The 23349-nt window shown below is 41.2% G+C and overlaps 2 protein-coding genes across 3 annotated transcripts; both read left to right on the forward strand.

Moving 5' to 3' along the window:
• Positions 1–400: 400 nt before the first annotated feature.
• si:dkey-1h24.6 (T-cell-specific surface glycoprotein CD28) lies at positions 401–7285 on the forward strand. Of its 2 annotated transcripts, none has more exons than XM_061235934.1 (5): positions 401–581; positions 1672–1816; positions 3105–3404; positions 4953–5074; positions 6092–7285. In XM_061235934.1, exons 2-5 carry the CDS (start codon positions 1732–1734, stop codon positions 6200–6202), a joined length of 618 nt encoding a protein of 205 aa, XP_061091918.1. In that variant the 5' UTR covers positions 401–581; positions 1672–1731; the 3' UTR covers positions 6203–7285. The 2 variants fall into 2 exon arrangements, with proteins under 2 accessions (XP_061091918.1, XP_061091919.1); XM_061235935.1 differs by having other exon boundaries at positions 1675–1816.
• A 9880-nt stretch (positions 7286–17165) lies between these two features.
• On the forward strand, positions 17166–20029 carry cd28 (CD28 molecule). Its single transcript, XM_061236701.1, has 4 exons — positions 17166–17292; positions 17915–18259; positions 18880–19010; positions 19330–20029. The coding sequence occupies exons 1-4, from the start codon at positions 17241–17243 to the stop codon at positions 19426–19428; spliced, it is 627 nt and encodes a 208-aa protein (XP_061092685.1). The 5' UTR covers positions 17166–17240; the 3' UTR covers positions 19429–20029.
• The last annotated feature ends 3320 nt before the right edge of the window (positions 20030–23349 follow it).

Consider the following 23349-nt stretch of genomic DNA (forward strand, 5'->3'; position numbering starts at 1 on the left):
AGGCAACTATCATAAACCCAGTCCAGATTACAGCCTCTTCGCCCCCTGTCATTTTTTCCCCCACTGAAATGTCGGTCTAGCTCAGCGTTTCATAAACTTGGAATGAGTGCGTAGACCACTTGGCTATGCTAGAATGTGTATTTTATGGGTCCATGAAAGGTCCATTTTGAATTTGGGACCTGACACGGAAGAGCGTTTGTAATTTGGGTCCCGATATTAAAACGTTGAAGCACCAGTGGTTTAGCTGCAGTCTGCTTAAGATCAGCTCAGAAACAAAACATCAGCGATAACACTGAGTGGAAAGACTGATGAATTATTTCAGATCATCCACCGTGACTCACAAAGGTCACAGTCTCCTACAGTCCTGGCATAACATTTGCATACGCTGGAGGTTGCTGGGCGCAGTGGGTATGCTTGTGAATCCTGCCGTTCACTGCAGTTCACATCTTGCACTTAAAGATTTTCAGTCCCAGACAGGCTAGGCAAGGTGGCTATGGTACTGAAAGGTAAATTAAGGAAAGGAAACACGCGCACTGCTTGATCCTGAGGCGAGATTTCATAAGCTCCGCACAAAGATAACAGTAAGTGTTAACAGTTTTTCAGGGGAGGAATGGGGCTGGAAAGGAGATATTTTGGGGTGTTGGTGGGGGCTCCTTCATAGCCTTCATATGCTTTATGCTGCATAATGCAGGCTTCATCATACACATCCGGTGACTGTGTTATTTTAGGAGAATATGGAGACTGTGGTTGTGTCTAATGTGCCAGCCCTCTACAGAACTACAGAACTTGAGGGCTGGGGCACTTGCCTTGTGACTTCTGGTGGGATGGGTGTCCATGTATATGTGAAGCTTATTACATTACATTACAAGGCATTTAGCAGATGCTCTTATCCAGAGCGACGTACAAAAAGTGCAGATCAAACACAAGTACAAGTGCGAACAGGACCTGAGAGGACAGTACAGTTCCGAGTCCTAGTGTAACCATACAGATACAATCGGAACCCTTGAAGAATACATCTTCTAAACTAGCATACCACAGTTGGCAGCTAGAATACCCCGAGTACAACAATACAATAGCTAATACAAAAAAAACAACAATATCTATGCAACTATATAAGTGCCATTACAGTCTATGGCATATATAAGGCTAATCATGGTAGTGAGTTAGGGAGGGAAAGGTGTAGCCTGAAGAGATGAGTCTTCAGTCTGCGCTTAAAAGAGGTCAGAGACTCTGCCGTTTTGACATCCACCGGGAGGTCATTCCACCACCATGGGGCCAGGACAGACAGCAGTCGTATTGTGTATTCATCTTTGTTTGAGTGCATTCATGTGTTTGTGCATGTACATATATATTTGTGTATGTGTATAGACCAATGTGATTATGCATGTGTGTTGCATATGGGGTCTGTGGGGCCCCAAAATAATAAATAATAAAGATCATAAAGGGAAAGAGCACCACACATGGGGCCCTCTAACCACCGTAAATAGTTTGTGAAGTAATAAACTATGTGTCCCGATTTCCCCTTATCAACTGTCTCGGGAACCGTGAAATTGTTTGGGCGGGAATTCTGGGAACCCCGTTTCCCGGAGTTTCCCACTCTGCGCAACTCCTCTGCTCTCAGCCGTAGTTACCCTGACCGAGCATGTGGCAACTCACGCTTCCTCCCCTCAGCAGAGCTTAAGAAGAGTCTGCCGAAGTCTGGTTTCACTTCACAGCCACGGCGGAGAGATAATGAACATCATCTGGATTGCCGCGATCTTTCTGTCCCGCGTACTGCAGGTGGACGCCAGCACCGGCATATGCACCAACTGTTTAGGTGAGCCTGCCCGAAATGCCGTCTGCTCGTTAACGCTTGCCGTGTGACAAAATGTCCAGCTACAGAATGTTGCCATTGAGTTTAGGCTACAATGGTGTTTCACCTGAGCTGAAATATCTTCAGACGGTTACTTCAGGTTACTTCATAATGTCTAAGAAACTACATTGTGCGATCAAATTTGTCTATTTTCTGTGGCTGCATGAGTAGTTGCTCATTAAATTGTGTGATTTGTGAGGCTACATGTCACACAAGTATACTGTATAGTGAATAATGAAGAGGAAGCGATGCAAGGAGCTCCTGCACATGTAGGCTACACTCTTTCCATTCAGTTACGTGTCCCTGGCTTGCATACCGAGCCATGAATGTAGTTTCTGTAACAGCGAATCTGTCCCATCAACAGAAGTTGAAGCTGAAAACATTTGCAGGCCTGGCTGAAGTCAGAAACTCGAGGGCGGGGGGGGGGGGGGGGGGAGCAATTTAATTTGTTTTATTCAACTACATACATTAATAATTCATGATTTAAGCATGAAATAACTTCTCTAGATGAGGATGACAAATGATATTGCACATGTTGGATGTGTGACCTCACAGTGTTTGGTTGTGGCAGTTATGACTGATTTTGTTTGTGGCTCATTATGAAATGGTTTATCATTTCATGTGGAATGTAGAAAGGGGTTGAATGTGTGTTGATTACTACACCTACTGAATAGTTTAACCGGTTAAGAGTGAGAGAGAGAGAGAGAGAGAGATGCAACACTGTTTTGCTGTTTTCCTCTGTGACCACACATCACAGGAAAGGTGTCACTTTAGTTTGTGTGGTAGAAAATACTGAGAAAGTTTGTCAACTGAGGCAATCTGTCTCATCCAGGTCGATCAGTTTCACAAAGCTTCTATTTTGAAAGTTTAAAAAAAAAATACATATGAATATATTCTGCCTTTGCAATAATGGCGTCATAGTGAAATATAGGGTGTTGCCAAGTTGGTGTCTCCATTTTCCTCTCAACCAGTGGTTCCCAACTTTGTTCCTGGACATCTACTGTCTTTTGGGTTTTCATTTCAACCCTAATTTGGCACACTTGATTCTACTAATTAGCAACTCAAGGAGATCTCGAGCTGTTGAACGAGGTGTGCTTCGTTAGGGCTGAAACGAAAGCCTATAGGGCGGTAGATCTCAGGGTTGGGCAGTCCTGCTCTAGCTGTTGATTGTGGTGTGCGTTGTTATGGTTGGAGTGAAAACACAGCTCTAAACAACTTTCCGCACACCAACTCCCCCCCCCCCCGCCTTTAGACATGCCCATTCACCGCATTACCTCCAGGGACAGTACGTCAGTGAGCTGCCCCAACATGACAGGTCAAGAGGTCAAGTACCAGCTGTGGAGGAACAAGGAGGAGATCCGCTCCGTCATCTGGACGCCTCAGAACCACACCGTGCCGGAGTTCCAGGCCCAGAACCCAAACAGAAGTGCTCGCTTTATCCTCTCGCGGCTGGCCGTGAACGACACAGGGATCTACATCTGCAACGCCGAGCAGCGTTACCCCCCACCCTACATCGCAGCTGAAGGAACGCGCAACATGGTCGTTGTCCAAGGTAACTTTTATCCTTTACTTATACTGGGCAAACCCACTTCGACCAAAGTCTATTTTTCAGGGGTGCCCTGTGTTTACAAGTGAAGAAAACAGGCAATAAAGCAATTCAAGTAAACACATGGCTATAGTGCAAAATTAGAGAAAAGAAAAGACTGTAGACCTGGGTAACCAGGAACATTTTTATTCCGAGGGCTGATGGTCTTCCTTCCCAGGGCGGATGCATGGAAGCCAATCGCCGTTGGTGTGTGTGTTTGTGTGTGTGTAAATGAGAAGCATCAATTGTACAGCACTTTGGATAAAGGTGCTCAATGCAGACCATTTACCACAAAAATTACAAGTTGATTAACAAATTATGTCTGTTGAGGCCATGCAATATTTGTGGTCCCATTAGGACCTCGAGAATCTCGAAGTCGCAACTTATTACCCTGTATTGTGATCTCCACATAGCAAAAGTCATGTCCCTGTGGAATGTGTACGTGGTTGCCATAAAATGGATGAGCGCATTCAGTTTCACTTTGAGCAGGGACTGACTCAGGTTGAAATCACATGGTCATCAATAATGGACAACTTCCAAGTTTCTACCTGTAAGCCAGTCCCTAGTTTCCTAGTTTAGCTATTCCCTGGTGAAGGGAAATGTGCTCATCCATTATAACCCAACTACCCACAGTCCATCAAAGGTTATCTGGCCGTCACAAGAAAACTACTTTCATTGTTGTGTCGAGATCTCAAGACAAGTCCTAATCTCAAGATAACGGGACTGAAAACACTGCATGGCCCCTATGGACTTATGTAACCAAGCCTCCATTGACAATCATTTAAAGAAGAAAACTATTTTTGTGCCACTGAATAGCTCAATAGCTCAGAACATTTTTTGGGGTTACTTCTGTTGACATTATAGGCTACATACTGCATTTCAAAAATGGATACTTGGGTTGGTGTATTTTCAAACAGGTGCAGAATTATACTATGAAACATCTGCACAGGGAATGCAGTATTTGCCAGTTTGTAAGGCAATAAAACAATCTTATCTTGATCTGACCCAGTTACAGGTCCCGTCGTTCTTTCCTCCATTTCCCTATTCACACTGCAGCATAGACCATGAGAGCTTCGTACTGTGAACAGGGAGTTGTATTTATTTATTTGTGTGTGTGTGCGTGTGTGTGTGTATGGCGGAGGGGGGGGCTTTGGTGGCGTCCAAAAAATGAAACATTGTTCTGTAATTGTGCAAGGACGGTGTGGCCTAGGGTGGTGGGGTCAAAAGCAATTGAAGCAATTCGATTCACCTCTTCAGTAGCAGCTGAGAAGCCAACCTTTTTGTTCCATAAAATGGTGTGACTATGTATAAAAAGGGGATGTGATTCCTACACGTCCACTCACCACAATTTACTTTTTCACTTCAAATCCAATGTGCTGGACAACAGAACAGAAAAGAACAGAAACTGTCCAAATACATACTGACTGCACTGTATATTATTCAAAGCCTTTCACCATATAATGTTCTGGATTTATGAAGCAAACCGACCGTACTGTCTTAACTTCCATTTCGCAGAGCTGCCCCCAGAGGTCAAGGGTTGCCCAGCAGAGAAAGCCTCCCAGGTGTGGATATGGGTAGTACTGGGGTTGGTGGCAGCTTACAGTATAATAATGACTGGTGTCGCAGTGGGATTCTGGGTAAGTCCACCAAGATGTATAATCTAAAACAGGGGCCATCAACTCAGTCCTTGAGGGCCAAGAACTGTTAGTTTTTCATCCTCCCTTTACCTGGGAGTCAGGTGTGAAAACAGTCAGGTCAATCAGTAGCACATTAATTTATATTTACATTTTAAATGTACTTCTGGAGTTACAAGTGTGTAACCCTCTTCGAAAGTTGCATTGTTTTTACACAGCCCATTAAGAAAACCCCCATTATTCTCAATTTGCAAACCCACACATAGAAAAATATCATTTTTAAAGACTACTTTTGATCTCCTTTGAATTAAAAATTAATTATGAATTATTTGAATTATTTTACTGTGTATTTGTACGTTTTGGAGTTTTATAAGAGTGTGTGACTTTCCCTTAAATTCAGAATTACGGCAGTAAATTTGGGAACAGGATGACAGAGAAACCTCACTGATATTGTACTCTCACCACTTCCTCTGCCTCTGCAATGCAACAGCTGAACTGCACTGCAAAACCCAAAACATCAGTCTCAACAAGACAGTCTTACTTTTGACTTAAAATCGTAATTCTATTATTGTTGTTACATAGCATAACATGACATAACATAACCTAATGACTAGAACTGGCCACTCAGCCCAGAAATGCTCACCTTTTCTTCATTAAAGTATAATATATATAGGGTGGCCTGAGGTCACCCTATATAAATTATAAGGTACATGAGTGGGACCCGCAAGGTCAGTGGTTCGATCCCCGGTGTAGCCACAATAAGATCTGCACAGCCGTTGGGCTACACGGGGAATCAAACTGCTGACCTTGTGTGTCCCAGTCGTGTACCTTAACCACTACGCTACAGTTCAATGTCAACATTTATACCGGAAAAACATTTTTTGTTGTAGCAGCCATAACAACTCCTGAAAATATACTATTGCTGCAGGCAAAATTTTCTAGACGTGACTAGAAAATGTGCAGGCAATGCCAGAAATGAAAAATTCCACGTTAATGTTCTCTGATGTGTTTGCGTTCCAGCACAACCTGACGAATAAACAGAACCTCCAGCATGACTATATGAACATGAAGCCCAGAGCATTAAGGAAAAAACAGGGCATTCAACATCCTGTCAGGAATGGCAAGTACTGAGGAGAGCATTGTGGGAACTGAGGACTCTGGTTAAAGGTGCAGTGTAGGTACACTGCCTATGATATGGCTGTCCGCATGGACAACTACACTGGATCAGGCATGCACAGCCGCTAACACTGGATATTGTAGTCTGTTGTTTGACATCATGTTCTGTCCAAAAAAAAAAAGATAAACAGCATTATAGGCAGCCATTATCTTAGACTCTACTGAGGGAGATTGTTTCTTTTTTATATTTGCTTTAGAACCTTCAAGAAATTGAGCTCAAAAATTAAGAATGAAAGCTATTGGAACTAACTTGGTGAACTCCCAGGAAAAGGGATTTGATTAAAAAGTCAAATTCCGAAGGACTCATTGTTGGAATATTTGATCATATTCTTGATTCTGTTTAAATAAAAAGATGCCAAATTAATTTAAATGAGGAAGTTATTCGAAGCACTGTTGCTGGTTTGGTCAGCACAGCGAACGAATAAACAAACACAAAATGGTGGAATGAATAGGGAATAGGGTAAAAGAGCAGGTGATACAGATCAGATGGTTTCTGAAGAGAGATGAATGCTTTCATTTCATTTTAACGCTTTGTTGTTTGGCCAGCCTGTGTGGGGTTGATTACACTAATATGCAACATTTTATTGCTAGACATCAGAAAGCTTGTGTTAATAGAAATGTCCTGTACCCCACCAACCACATTGTTATGCAGTCATTTATGAAAGCCCTGAATAATGTGGGGGACTATAAATGGTTGAAACACAGGAATTTTATGGCGTAGTCAGTTAATTACTTGTAGAAGCAGAACAAAATATTTTCTTAGAATTTATAGGACTGTCTGGTTTGTTAACCATTAAGTCTGTGATTTGTTGTTACTATTTGAATTAACATTCAAATTATATTGTTTTCTACTTAGCAGTAGCAATATGTGTGTGTGTGTGTGTGTGTGTGTGTGTGTGTGTGTGTGTGAGTATGCATGTGTGTGAAAACGTTATTTGCTATAACTTCTTTGATCTAACATGGATCTCAATATCACATTTTAAAATGTAAATAGTGATTGCTGACTATAAACTGATTAAAGAGGTTCTTTAAAAGATATATTTTGGTGTGTTTCTTTACCTTTTTGTAATAGGTCAGTGCCAATTAATTTCAAACTGTAAGAGAGTAATTCATATTGTGTGTAGTTATATGGCCAGTGAGCCAGGCCCTGAGACCCAGGAGCTGGTCGGAGCCCACTCTCTCCCCTGATCGAGCCATAATGGAGGAAAGTGCTCAGTTTCCCAACAGACACCAGTGCTGCCTGCATTACGCCACACGGCACGCCTCAACCAGAAAAAGAGGAAGAGCTCCCCCGTCTGGTGGATTTCAAAGCTAAACTTTGACACTTTACGGTATACCCTGATCCAAAATGAGTTTCCATTCAACTATCCTTGGAAGAGACATCTTACTCTGGAGCCTTTTTTAAATATTTAAATCCTGTCCTAACTATTCCACTAGACGTGTAACGCCTGCTCTTTGTGTCCATTTCTGATGAAACCCTGTGACTATAATAATTCATATACTATTTGAACATACTTTTTTAAAATAAATGAGTTGTCCAATACAGACACAATTTCCATACATAACCCCATAACCCCCTACGCAAAGTCAATTTCACGCGTCTTCACGCAATTTCTTGTGTCGCCAGAAATGTACATTTTTGTCATTTGGCAGACGCTTTTAATCCAAAGCGACTTACAAATGCATAGGTTCTTCCACAAGTTAAAGCATCACATCCATAAGGGATATCAGAAAGGGGGGCAGGGGAAATCAGGAGGGAGGACTAAGGTAGAGTTTGAAAAGGTGTGTTTTTAGTCTGCGTCTAAATAGGGGGAGGGATTCTGCTGTCCTGACAGTGGTAGGCAAGTCATTCCACCACTGAGCAACCAGAACGGAAAACAGGCGTGATCGTGCAGCTCGACCACCAGGTGCTCGTATAGAGGGAACCATAAGGCGACCAGAGCTGGCAGACCGGAGTGGTCTAGCTGGGGAGTAGGGAGTGATCAAGGATTGTATGTAAGGTGGGGCAGTCCCCTTAGCAGCCTGAAATGCCAACACTTGGGCCTTGAATCGGATGCGTGCGGCAATAGGAAGCCAGTGGAGGCCAATGAGGAGCCTATCTAGACTAGATACTGGATATATCTGTATCTGAATATATATAATTATGTCCATCCTTTTATACAGTAGCACTGTTGTTAATATCGTTATTATGAATATATAATAACCATGTACAAATATATCTTTAACACTAGTATATAATGCTTACATACATTTTAAAACATAAATGAATGGAGATCATCAACACAGGATTGTCAAGATGCTGCCAATGGGAAATCTGTATTTGCATTTGTCCAGCCTGTAGCCTTGTGGCTAATGGTAGCCAAAATAAGACCAGTGCAGCTCTTGGGCCTCGAGCAAGGTCCATGAAGCCACATTGCTCCAGGGGGGATTGGCCCCTGCTTAGTCTAATCAACTGCAAGCCTCTTTGGATAAAAGTGACAGCTGAATGAAAGTCATGTAAGTAATGGAATGCCTATCTGTCTGTCTTCTGTAATCCAATTCCCCTCTGTCACCCCCCCCATTTTGCTGTACCACACATGTGTTTTTCTAACCTCTTCCTGTTTTCTCTTTTAACCCCCCCTCAGTGTTTACAAAACAGTTGATGAAATAAAAATGAATAAATAAACCCTTTTGACCATGGTGAAATTCACTCCAAAGTGAAGGCTGGCTCACAGATTTCCTTGTTGCCTTCTCAAACACAAGAGGACATGGTGAGATTTACACTCTTACTGTATGTAATATAAGACCCAGCAAGTATTCACATAAAGTTACATCTGCACACTAATCCGTTAGGAACACAAACGCAAACTCACTCAACGACAACAACAGCAACAGCCAACGAACCACAGGTGATACAATCGAAAGGAAAGTGTGTAAACTGTGCTTCAGGAAACCGCAGTTACACAATGAAGGACCAGTGGGAGACCCTTATGCAGCGATATTAGGTGTCACCCCTCGAGAATCAGGTTGTGGTTTCACTGCCGGAAGGTGTTGGCTGTAGAGTCTGTGCTAGCAGCCCTCCTCCTGTGCTAGCTGTAGTGCATGTAGGCTGTTCATTCACATTCTAGTAATTCTGCACAAATTGCTGAACTGTCATTTCAATGCTTTATATATACACATATTGAGCACTTTATTAGGTATTTATTGGACTTATTTTTCAGACTTATTGGTCTTCTGCTGCTGTAGCCTATCCGCTTAAGAGTGTGTTCAGAGATGCTCTTCTACATACCACTGTTATAATGTGAGGTTATTTGCGTTACTGTCACCTTTCTTCGACCAGTCTGGCCCTTCTCCTCTGACCTGTCTCATTAACAACGTGTTTCTACCCGCAGAACTGCCGCTCACTGGATGTTTTTAGTTCTTCACACCATTCTCTGCTAACTCTAGAGACTGTTCTGTGTGAAAATCCCAGGAAATAAACAGTTTATGAGCTCCTCAAACCACCCTGTCTGGCACCAACAATCATTCCATGGTCAAAGTCATTTAGATCACATTTATTCCCCATTCTGACATTTGGTCTGAAAAACAGCTGAACCTCTTGGCCACATCTGCATTATTTTATGCATTTAGTTGCTGCCACGTGATTGACTGATTAAATATTTGCATTAACACGCTGGTGTACAGGTCTAACTAATAAAGTGATCACTGAGTGTATATATTGTTTACACACCATAATTTAACTTTGTCATACTTTACTTTTACACTTCTTAATTCTCTTTCAGCTTTTATCATTTTGACTAAATTGTAAAGGAAGTATTTTTGAAACATATTTTAACATTAGCAATGTTAAAATATGCTGCTAGACCCCCATCAGTCTGGCTTCAGATCGGGCCACTCGACAGAGACTGCGCTCCTCTCCGTCAGTGAGTCACTCCATGCCGCACGAGCAGCCTCCCTCTCCTCTGTCCTCATTCTTCTCGATCTCTCTGCTGCCTTCGACACTGTGGATCACTCCATCCTCCTGTCTGCCCTGTCAGCAACGAGCATCTGTAGCACAGCCCTGGATTGGATTGAGTCCTACCTCTCTGGTCGCTCCTTCCAGGTTGCCTGGGCTGGTTCGGTATCGACACCTCGGCCCCTCGCCACAGGAGTTCCCCAGGGCTCAGTCCTTGGCCCACTTCTTTTTTCTCTCTACACTCGCTCCCTTGGCCCTGTGATCACTGCACATGGGCTATCCTACCACTGCTATGCGGACGATACCCAACTCTTCGTCTCGTTCCCGCCGTCTGATACCCAGGTTTCAGCCCGTATCTCTGCTTGCCTGAGGGACATCCAGAGCTGGATGGACAACCACCATCTAAAGCTCAACCCAGGCAAGACTGAAATGATATTCATCCCTGCTAAAACCTCTCCCCATCTGGATCTCTCCATTTTCCTCGGGGATACCACACTCATGCCGTCACCCAGTGCAAGGAACCTCGGCGTGGTGATGGACAGCAGACTGTCCCTCTCCGAGAACATTGTGGCGGTGACCCGGTCTTGCAGGTTCTTCCTATACAACATACGGAGAATCCGCCCCTTTCTCACCCCCTACTCGACCCAGCTCCTGGACCCCTCCAACTCATCCAGAATGCAGCAGCTCGTCTGGCCTTCAACCTTCCCAAATACTCACACGTCACCCCCCTGCTTACTTCCCTCCACTGGCTGCCTGTCATGGCTCGCATCAAATTCAAAACATTGGTGCTAGCCTTCCAAGCAGTTAAAGGGTCTTCCCCAGCTTATCTTCAAAAAATCATCAGACCCTACACCCCTGCCAGACCTCTTCGTTCAGCCTCCACAGGCCGCTTGGCACCTCCCCCTCTCCGAACCTCCACCTCACGCTCACGACTACTGTCTGTTCTGGCTCCACGGTGGTGGAACGAACTCCCCGTTGAGGTCAGAACTGTAGAATCTCTCCCAACCTTCAAGCGCAAGCTGAAGACACACCTCTTCAAGCAGCACCTCTCCCAATCCCTCCCTACCTCCCTGTGAACTTGAATTGTTGTCTCTGTGACTTGCTTTGTGTATCGGTATTTTTAGTTGGCTAGGTAAGCAGTGTTTGGATAGTTAACTTTGGTCACTTTTGCTCTGTTTCTTTGTTTCTTTGTTCTCAAAAAAAAAAAAAAAAAATGGCCCTCGTCCTTATCTTTGTTGTACAGGTAGCAGTTGAAATTGTACTTCCCTCTAGGGTGTTTCAGCGAACTTATCCCTGGTTATGGGTATGCACTTTGTTGTACGTCGCTCTGGATAAGAGCGCCTGCCAAATGCCAATAATGTAATGTAATGTAATGTAATTTGCAATATAAAGTAACCTTCCATTGGAATTGTTCAGAACATGATTGATTATACTGAGACTGATGATGACACAGATCTACAGTACATACCCAAAGTCTTTATTATATTTCAGTTGTTCGCATTCAAATTGAATTGAATTGAAGATTGAATTGCATGTTTATTTGGGGATTTATGGGGATTTGGGTGTCTGAAAATCATCATCTTTTTTCATTTTTTAAGAATGTAATTATTTTTCTTATCCTGGATGTTTGGTGTGACCAGACCAGCAGCTGCCTGTAGTATAGTGGTTAAGGTAAATGACTGGGACACTGGTTTGATAGCCACAATAAGATCCATACAGCCGTTGGGCCCTTGAGTAAGGCCCTTATCCCTGCATTGCTCCCATGTAATCGACTGTATATCGCTTTGGATAAAAGCATCAGCCAAATGACATATAATAAGAAGTCAAACCATCCAAAGTAATTGTAATTTGAGCAGCTCTTGTGAATTCTACCGCTGCACAATGGTAGAAACTATGGAAATTCCGCTTCACCCAAAGAAAAACACAAAAGCGAAAGAAAATTTGTGGTCGTACCCAAAATGCAAAGGTTATGCGCGCCTTGATCAACGTCAGGCGACAACCACAGGCACAGGAGATGTGACTACACCCTGTCCCTGTGCCCCGTCAGTGCCGAGCTCAAAGTCTCAAAGTTAACATAATCAACACGCTCATGCCTTCTGACTGAGCTGTTCAAACCTTATACGGTCATCGAACCAGTTCTTTTGAAAATGTTTTTTTCTCTGGAAATGAATGTGACATGAATTGTGCAACCTGACAATTGAGCCAGGGATACAAGAATACGTAAAACCACACATTTACTCATATCTGAATTCTTGAATGAATGCTGAACTGATAAGATATTGAAATTTGTTCCATATAATAAAATACTTACCATATACATTTTAATGCATTGTAGTCACAATTTTCATTTCACGTACATCAGCCACCCAGTGATACGTATCCCTAATGGTATTCCTTGAATTAGTTGTATTTATTTACCACTTGAAACTTTGTATTGTTATATAGATAAATCTATCTTCAAAAACATTTATTAGAATAGTTTTTAAGGAAAAAAAAAGATAGATAAATCAAGATGGTCATCAGAAGCATCTTAATTAAGGTTGGGGACCTACCAAGTCCTGGTAAATCACTAAGTATTTCTGAATCAAATTGCTGAGTATTACATAACATTAATAGCATTCGGCAGACACTCTTATTTATACAGTTGATTAGACTACACAGGAGACAATCCTCACCTGGAGCAATGCAGGGTTGAAGGCCCTGCTCAAGGGCCCAACGGCTGTGCAGATCTTATTGTGGCTACAGCGGGGATCGAACCACTAACCTTGCGGGTCCCAGTCATGTACCTTAACCACTACGCAACAGGCCGCCTGAGTACTGGGGAATCATCAAGTCCTGGTGAATCAATGATTACTGTTGAATCACTTGAGTAATGGTGAATTGCCAGGTACTGGTGAATCACTGGGTACTGTAGAATCACTGGGTACTGGTGAATTGCTGTGGTCTGGTGAATATCATTCTGGTGTAGGTGGAGGTGATTCAGCTTTGAGTTAGGATGGAGATATGTGGCTTTACAAAGCTCAGAGAATGATGGCAAATGTATATCATCCCCGGTGTAGCCGCAATAAGATCTGCACAGCCGTTGGGCCCTTGAGCAAGGCCCTTAACCCTGCATTGCTCCAGGGGAGGACTGTCCCCGGCTTAGTCTAATCAACTGTACGTTGCTCTGGACAAGAGCACCTGCCAAATGCCATTAATGTAATGTAATATAATGTAATGTAGTGGGCAGGGTTACGTTCAAGCAACCAAGCCAATCAGTGACATCAGAAAAATAAGTGCGCGTGGAAAAAATAGCTTCGTTTATTTAGTCACCGAAAATATTGTCTTCATCAGGGTTGTTAGAAATAACCACACTTACATCCAATATTTGGGGAAAACAAGAATCATAAACTCTAGCAAGTTTCTGTTATGTTCTGATGGAGCTTCTCCGAAAATGTCTGCCCAGACGTCATTGCTAAAACTGCACGGTCATACAGTAGCAGTAACGGCTCAAGGCTGACGGTGCTCTTTTGCACTGCATGCTGCAAGCGTTTCTCTCCTTGGCGTGGCTTTCAGTTGTGCGGCAAGGGCTGCTTACGGTAAGGGAGGGATTGTCAGCGGCGTCGTTATCGCTGCAAAGTGGTTTGCTTTTTCCTCCCAAAACACGAAATATTGCCAAATATACAGATTTGTTTTCTTTCAGATTTCAAGATATGCAATGAATAATATTAATTCTGTCCATCATTTATGTCATATACATTTAGGCTATGGACATACCAGGTATAACATTTTTAATTTACTGTATGTTTGCATCAAGTCGAATAACATGCAATTACAGTATTAGCACCAGTGCCAGTCATGTATTATCAGAAATACAGATATTGTAGGTTAAATAAATTGAAATCAAGACAGGAGCTACGCAGTGAGGAGCCTTTCACATTATGAACAGGTGCAGCATAACAATATGGTTTAAAACATACTTTATGAACCATTGATGATGATCCAACCACAGCAGTGGCAGACTTACAGCAGCTCAAAAGACTGCCCTGAAGAAAACCCAGAGGTCCACTCATCTTGGATCCATGGTGCTTTCACATTTCCATCTGAAAAGTAATCATGTAACAATTTGAATTGACTTAAACTCTCTATGGTCCTTCTGTTGAAAATGGGGTTAGATGTTTTGAGAGATGTCTGTATTATACAATTGTGGACTCATTTGTTTTGCTTTTTTCTTTAAACGTAAAACTAACTGACAAATCTTACTTACTTTTCAAAACGGCTACAGCTTTGTGCAAGCATTAGCAACTCAATGCTAACTGCAAACGAAAGAGGCCCCTGGCTGCCCATGAACAGATGAACATGCGGTGCTGCTAGTGACAGTTTTCTGCTTGCCACAGAATAGCACTGGGTGTCTCTGCTGTTCATGCAGCATGGCCGTGCACAGCCAGGTACCCGTGAGACTGACAGGTACAAAGACACACACCACAAAAGACATCTGTGTGAAGTTCCTTGACACCATGGAGGGAAATCAAAACAGTTACAAAGCACTGCTAATAAAGTGTCTGTTCAGTTAAAAGCAACACACTTCATTTGGATTTTCAGAGAGAATGCAGGGAGTTAGTGTACAAAAAGGGCAGATAAACGTTCAAATATTCACAAAACGGACTTTCTACGATGTTATGTTTTGTTATTTCAGATATGGCCTGTAACTCATTTCCTGACCACACGGAGGAAACGAACATAGTGTCAGCAGTTCTGAGCTTCAGCGATCCAGAAATGAATCATAGTCCAACTGTGTTACTTCCTACCCCATGTATGTTCTCTACTTGCTAGTTTTTTTTTTGCAGAAGATTGCACAGCAAGTTTTTCAGCAGTTTCTGGTAACTCGACAGCTCTTTCTGCTTGCTGAAATTAGAAGAAAATTGTCATTAAAATTTCAGAAATGTGCAGGATGCGAAACAGTATGACTTAGGGTAAAGTCATTCTTTACCCAAAAAAAAGGAAGATAAAGTAAATGTTGTTGATATTTCGACTTCCTGTTCTCTTGTCCTCTTTTATTAGATATGATTAATTTATTTTGAGTTATTTAATGGTCCACATGCTTACCTCCAATTAAACCAAGCAGTCCAATCAGTCCCATTAAACTCCCACCATGCCTCATGCATTATCCATGTAGGTTTTGCATAAAATTCTGATTGCCACATCCAATTAAAATGAGATACTGGCTTCATTCACACACATGAACAAGTAATCAGACAAATAAGTAATAAAACATTACAACCATAATGTAAAGAATATGCATGAACCATTTTACATAATGTAACAACATGGCATATTTCTTCTAAGATCTATTGAGCATTCAACCATCATTACAACCAATAAATGCCAATTCTGTCATCCTGCATACATGATTCAACCAATTATTTTACCTGTAATAGGATCACAATTCTAAAATATTGCGTAATTGTAGTGGAAATAACTTACTGTTTATACACTTGAACATCTGAGTACTAATGCTTTGAAATGTTGAGCAATACTGCCCTTAATCTGTGACTGCTCGATTTCCATTAAAGCCAATTAATTCTCAAGACTTTTATTCAGACAGAATTAGGTTCCCTGCAGTTTATACACACACAAGTGTATAATATAATTTTAAATTACAGCACATTCTCTTGAAAACCTTTTCTTCATTTTCATAAAATAATAAATCCTCTCCAGGCATTACCTTGTTTTAAAACATGTTAGATTTAAACCAGTCAGGACAGTCCTGTGATGGATTGGCAACCTGTTTATGGTGTTTTCCTGCCTCTCACCCAATGCATGCTGGGATTTTTGGATGGATAGAAGGATTTCTCCATATGATGTTAATACTGGAAAAAATCACATCATGACTTGTTAATTGTCTGGGAAGTGAGGATTAAGTAAAATGTATTTACAACAGCAATTTATGAATCCAGCAGTTTTAACTGCCAACAACTGCCAAAATATTTTTATTTAGTGAGTATTATCAAAGATATAAATGATAAATGAAGTGATAGGCAGAGCAACCTTCTGGATCAACCTTTATCAAAATGAATTGCCACCAGGTGAAAGATTTATTTAGTCACAAAAGATATGCACGTCTAATCTACGGACGTGGGTCATCTTCCGTAATATTATGAAGGCTAAAGACACAGACAACAGTCACAAAGGAAATGAATAGAAGACCATTCCAAACCCCAGCTTGTTTCCTCTCAAAATGAAACCTAAAGACAGCCAAACATTCCAAAAAGTCCAAGGATGAAATATAGAAAGCCAGGCCAAGGTACAGGACCTAGATGCTAGCTTCTAATTCAAACCAAAAAGTAAAAAGCCAGGTCTGTTACAAAGTTTGGGATCTTAAAGTAGGATGCCAGCATGAGGTCTGCTAGCCCACCCCCATTGAGAGACCCCCCCGCCCCCCATCTCTCTGTTTCTTATCTCTACATCACTTTGGCCTGGCCTTCAGAAGTTCCCTATGGCCCAATGATGAATCAGGAATTAGTTCCCTGACATACATTAGCACCATAATGAATGGATATGAAACATTAAAAAACAGGAATTAAGCAGATTAGAAATGTATTGGAATGAATTCATCACTGAATGAAGAAGGACCTGCCATAAGCAGCCTCCTACTTCAATCCAATACTTCATATAAACAAAAGGGTCCTAATAATACATCTAAAGAAAATAAAAAATAATGACAATCAGAGAGAAAAAAGGAAATATGTTTCATAATAATAATGATGATGATAGGTAAATGTAATCAGAACAAAGGAAAGACATTTTAAAAATACCACTGAAATGACTTCAAACAAAAACCTCAGAATCTGCATTTTAGTTGAAAGTTCCACTGATAACAGCTCTGCAGCTCTGCCTGAGAGAGATTTTAATTCGGCTGTTTTGCATTTTCCATGTGGTAAAAAAAAAAAAACTACTGCCTGTCATAGCAGGTTGAAGTTCATTACTGGCACCCAAACCACTGCTGACGTCGTTCAGCTTTCCAAAACACTGCACAATATAAGAGGCTTAAGTGAAAAGTGAGAGGAACATCTAAGCACAATGATTCTGGTACTAATCACCCTCGTCAGTCTTAGCACCCAAACGGGGAAAGGTGAGTACAATACTCCTCAACTACATGCACCGTAATGTACCAACAGCATTCCTGAAAAGCATAAGATGGGAATTATACACAGATGTTTTTAAGGTTGGGAATTAGACAGCATGGAATTCCATAAAGGCTTTAACTAAATATCATTATTATTTGTTATTTCTAGTGATGCAATTTGGGGTATATTTATCACTATGACAACGTGTAGAGTCCTTCATATGCAGCTTCCATGGGAAATGTGGAGAAGTGAACGCCTGTGTGGCATGTCGTTACATAATGAGTCTTTTTTACTGAGGATAGGAGAATAATTATGATTTATCTGACTCTGCTGTATTTCTCATGGCTGGAGGTTCAAGGCTGCTTGTACGCACACTGAACCACAGGGTGTATCTGAATTGTAGAGGTCAATAATTTGCAGACGCAATCGATTAAAAAGTATTTTCTGAGATATGACAGTTTGGTCCCAGCCATGTGAACGGGGTGAACAGGGAACAAATGTTATAAAACATTTTTTTTTTTAAATGCAGAAAATGGAAACTGAAAAACCCCAACGACACAAAGCCCATCGTGTGTCCCAGTGCCACACTCTCACACTCATGCTCTCTCTCTCTCTCTCTCTCTGCAGCGTTGCGGGTGCAGCAGCCGTACCGGGTGGTGGCTGCAGACGGGGAGGCGAGGCTGCGCTGTTCTTACCGTGTAGGGGGCTCCCCTGAGGAGATGCGTCTGGTGCTCTACCGCGGCAAGTACGGCGAGGACCAGGTGTGCTTCTTCACCTTCAACACCAGCCAGCCCCACATACAGACAGACGGCCCCGTTCAGTGCAGGGGGGAGATCAGCCCTGGCGGAGTGGATCTCACCGTCTCTGGTCTGAAGGGAGAAGACACTGACCTATACCGCTGCAGGGTGGAGGTCCTCTACCCACCCCCTTACCTCCGCAAATTTGGGAATGGCACCATCATCTACATCCCGGGTAAGACTGATTTCTGTGTCTGTTATTGGACAGCAGGTGGGCAATCTGCTTTCTACCCATTTGAATGAAGCAAGAAGTGCAGGGGAAGGCAGCCTGTCCACCTTTTAGGGAGTGATTTAAAGACTATGGCCCTACATAGTTTTACCTGTTTCAGAGTAATGTGAGCATCATAGTAAATCATTCACCCATTCATACACACACTCACACACCAACGGCGATTGGCTGCCATGCAAGGCACCAATCAGCTCGTCAGGAGCATTAGGGTTGGTGTCCTGCCAATGTAGTCAGATCAAAGATACAGAATAGATAGCCCAGTTTTATTTCTTTTCACATCAACATGCAAACTATTTTGGTAAAGTATAACTGATTACATTTTTCCAAGCAGCAGTTTTGAAATGACGGCGTAGGCGTCAGGTTGTGGTTACCAGGGAACGCTCTTCATGCAAACAAGGGGTGGCCCCTGCCGCCCAGTCGCACAACAGACCGACGTCACGAAATTAATGCGATCGTGCCGGCAATAGAACCTAATTTCTTCCCTGAAAATGCCAAGCCGTTAGTGTAATGGAAGCAAGCACACTGCCCTATGTATCCGTGTATTTATCTTTTCTCTAACCCCACAGAGAGAACGGACTGCCCAAACACGGAAGCCCAGACGCAGGGGGAGTATGACAGCACGCGATTCATCCTGCCCATCGCGGCGTTGGCTTCCTTCTTCCTCATCATCATCATCATCGTCATTTCCACCTATAAGGTGAGTCTCGTTCTAATTTACATGAAGCCAGATAATTTTCCTTTGCATGCCTAGTACTTTGTACATTTCAACACAATGTGATGGTAATAGACTACATTATTCGAAAGGCAATATGTATATAGAGGTACTGTATAATTCTAGTAATAATATTATGATATACTATAATACAATAATGATAATAATGCCATAATCTATTGACATATAATTCCCCATCTACGTCATCTGTATGAAACTCCAATGTAAAATGCATAGTCTGGCTTCCACGTTTGCAGGTGTTTCTCCTAAAAAAATGTTTCATATAACACTTTGTTTCCCACAGTTCTTCATTATGAGTCAGAGGAAGAGGATGTACCCACACATGGTACCAGTGATGCCAAAAAGAGTGGATTGCAGATTTGGCTATGAAAACTTCCTGTAAACCAAGAATTTGATACGTTACTGGTCGTTATATAAAATATAGAAAAGATTTTATAATTGTGTAACTACCATTTTTTAACATTATATGTTAATTATTGTATTATTTTTTTACCATACTTTACAATGTGAGGTTTCTGAGTTGCCTACTGTATATGTACAGTATAGGTTTTTCAAATAGGATGGGTGGAATATGTGCTGATATGTATACAATGTAATATTATGGAATGTATTTTCACATTCAAATAGCATGATATTATATGACTTATATTATTTAACATATTTTTGCTGTCATATTGTCAGTATATAAAAACATATTTTCTTAATAATTTAATGTGATATTTCCATGATATGGGTCTTCTGTGACCATGTAGCATTTTCTTATGATGTTCTGGAGTTGCCAACTGGTATGTTTATATGATCCATCACAGTGATCACTAACTTCCACTAGATGGCAGTGTGACACCCACGCCGCAGTCAAGAGTAGCAAAAGGAGAAATGTTTTGTTTGTCATCGTATATCTCATGCTTACTGTTTGACAAGATCTTTATACCGTTTCAACAGTTCGTGTATAAAAATAAAAGAAACACTGAATGGCACATTAATATCAAGCAATGTATCTTTATGACGATCAAGGCAGTGAGACCCAGGCCTTTGATCTGGGTGTGAATATAGAAATATTAAAAATATTATATAACTTAATGCAATGGCAATGATTAACTAATTATGAAGTTTATCCTATGGTTTGTGAATGTATAAATATTAATGCAGCTAATATATTAGTTAGTAGTTACCAAATACATTAACTAATGAAAAGTTAACAATTTCATGCTTAATTAATGCATCTGTACATAATTAGTTCACAAATAACAACTACGTTAGCTCATGGCAATTCATGAAACTTATTGTAAAGTGTTTTATCAAAAACATTAGTTGATCAGCTGATTGGCTGCATGCACAGTGGCCACAGTGTTCAGACCAACTTCTGGCAAGAAATGGATGGATGCCATTCAGTTTTACCTGCTCTGCAAAACTGAAACAGAGTGTGTATAAAATGTTGCATGAAAATTTTTTAGAAAGATAATTTCATTATCAAAACAGATTATCCACTCTTCTTTAGTTAGCCTTTAGACAAAAATCTAAACAGATTTTATTTTATTTTTTTTGTCTCTGAAGAGATCAAACTTAAAGCTGAAAACAGGATGTGATGTAACCATGGCATTCCATGGCCTGCATCTTTTGCTGAAATGGTGATTATCAGTTCTGTGGTTCCTGAGCTCCCCTTGATTTGCTCGAGAAGAAAACAGGAAGTGGGGTGGACAGCCAAGGACATGCCGAATGCAGTCAAGTTTATGACTGTCACTTATCCAACCCATTGTAACTGTAAACAAGGAACATTCACAAGTTATGTTCCAACAAGCCATTCAGCCCCAGTTGGCTCATCTTTAACATCATTAAGCTGTCAATCAAAAATTGTCCAGCCCTCACAAACTGTCAAGCAACCAAATGGTTACAATAAGCAAAAAGTGCTGTGTCATTTTCACCCATTACAAATTGTCAAATTGTCCTTGTTTGGTGGCACTGAATATATACTCATCTAGCATTTTATTATGAACATTCTTACTTTATAACACCTACTTATTCAGGCAATTATCTAATCAGCCAATTGTGTGGCAGCACTGCAATGCATACAATCATGTACATATGGGTCAGGAGCTTCAGTTAACGTTCACATCAACCATCAGAATGGGGAAAAATGTGATCCAAGTGACTTTGACCTTGGAATGATTGGTGGTGGCAGACAGGGTGAGTTGAGTATCTCAGAAATTGCAGATCTCCTGGAATTTTCATGCACACTAGTCTCTAGAGTTTGCAAAGAATGGTGCAAAAAAACTAAAAGAAATCCAGTGAGTAGCAGTTCTGCAGGCAGAAACGCCTTGTTAATGAGAGACATCAGAGGGGAATGACCACCAAAGCTGACAGGAAGATGACAGTAAGTCTAATAAATACCTAATAAAGTGCTCATTGACTGTAAATTATTACTGGATCACAGTCGAATTATGGTGAATGGCGCCAAATACTATCCTGAATTCAATGTAAATTTTATGACTGTAAGACTGCATAGGCACATTTATTTTGTGCAGTTTAGCGGAGGTTGGACCTTCTATTCATGAGAAGGCTTTGTTTTCCAGACAGCGACCCACACACTTCTTCCATACAGACCTCACCTGATATTCGTCATGCAGCCTCCATCATCAGCATAAAAGAAGAACACACTACTTTCTGTCCCGGATATATGAGCTTCAAGCCAACTACCACAGTCCTGCGTCTTCTCCTGGTCTTCAGTCGTGGCCCTGCTAAGCACTTGCCTAACTACGCCGATTCATAAAATATTTATGAGGTTTTTATTTATTTTAAGTTTGTAAAAACTACTTTTAATCTGTGAATATTGAGGCACATCCAACATCTGATTGCATGGCATGGAGAGGCCTTGTACCTATAATTAGTGAATAATTAGCATAATTACCGTAACCATATGCAAGCAATAGACCTGAAACTATAATTTAAGAAGCAGAAAACAAGAATATGGTATTTGAAAATGAGAAATTAAGAATTATGGGTAATGAAAATTGTCAAATGTCCTTGTTTGGTGGCACTGAATATATACTCATCTAGCATTTTATTATGAACATTTTTACTTTATAACACCTACTTATTCAGGCAATTATCTAATCAGCCAATTGTGTGGCAGCACTGCAATGCATACAATCATGTACATATGGGTCAGGAGCTTCAGTTAACGTTCACATCAACCATCAGAATGGGGAAAAATGTGATCCAAGTGACTTTGACCTTGGAATGATTGTTGGTGACAGACAGGGTGAGTTGAGTATCTCAGAAATTGCAGATCTCCTGGGATTTTCATGCACACTAGTCTCTAGAGTTTGCAAAGAATGGTGCAAAAAAACTAAAAGAAATCCAGTGACTAGCAGTTCTGCAGGCAGAAACGCCTTGTTAATGAGAGACATCAGAGGGGAATGACCACACTGGTCAAAGCTGACAGGAAGGTCACAGTAAGTCTAATAAATACCTAATAAAGTGCTCGTTGACAAAATTATTACTGGATCACAGTCAAATTATGGTGAATGGCGTCAAATACTATTCTGAATTCAATGTGAATTGTATGACTAAGACTGCATAGGCACATTTCTTTTGTGCAGTTTAGCGGAGGTTAGACCTCCTATTCATGAGAAGGCTTTGTTTTCCAGACAGCGACCCACACACTTCTTCCATACAGACCTCACCTGATATTCGTCATGTAGCCTCCATCATCAGCATAAAAGAAGAACACACTACTTTCTGTCCGGGATATATGAGCTTCAAGCCAACTACCACAGTCCTGCGTCTTCTCCTGGTCTTCAGTCGTGGCCCTGCTAAGCACTTGCCTAACTACGCCGATTCATAAAATATTTATGAGGTTTTTATTTATAAGTTTGTGAAAACTACTTTTAATCTGTCTACCTATAATTAGTATAATTACCGTAACCATATACAAGCAATAGACCTGAAACTATCATTTAAGAAGCAGAAAACAAGAATAATGGGTAATGAATCTTCCTTTGGTAGTTGTTTGAAGGTGCCAATGTCGAAAATGTATTTTATGTTCAATGAATTTACATGTTTAATGAAATCGACTCCCAAACAGCACATATGCTTTTTGTTATTTCATTGTTCTCATTGTCTCAGTCCTGCATCGGGGATCCCCAGTTGCCCAGTCTTCTGTGAGTGAATCAAACTTGAGAAAAACATTGCATGACATTGTATGAACCCGAAGATCTAGTAAGTTTTCTTTTTTAAATGGCATTTGTGTGTGTGTGTGTGTGTGTGTGTACGATGCAGTCAGTAAGCACTCGGACAATAAAAA

Source organism: Conger conger, chromosome 3 (genome assembly GCF_963514075.1).
Source record: "Conger conger chromosome 3, fConCon1.1, whole genome shotgun sequence".
In the NCBI taxonomy this organism is placed as follows: domain Eukaryota; kingdom Metazoa; phylum Chordata; class Actinopteri; order Anguilliformes; family Congridae; genus Conger; species Conger conger.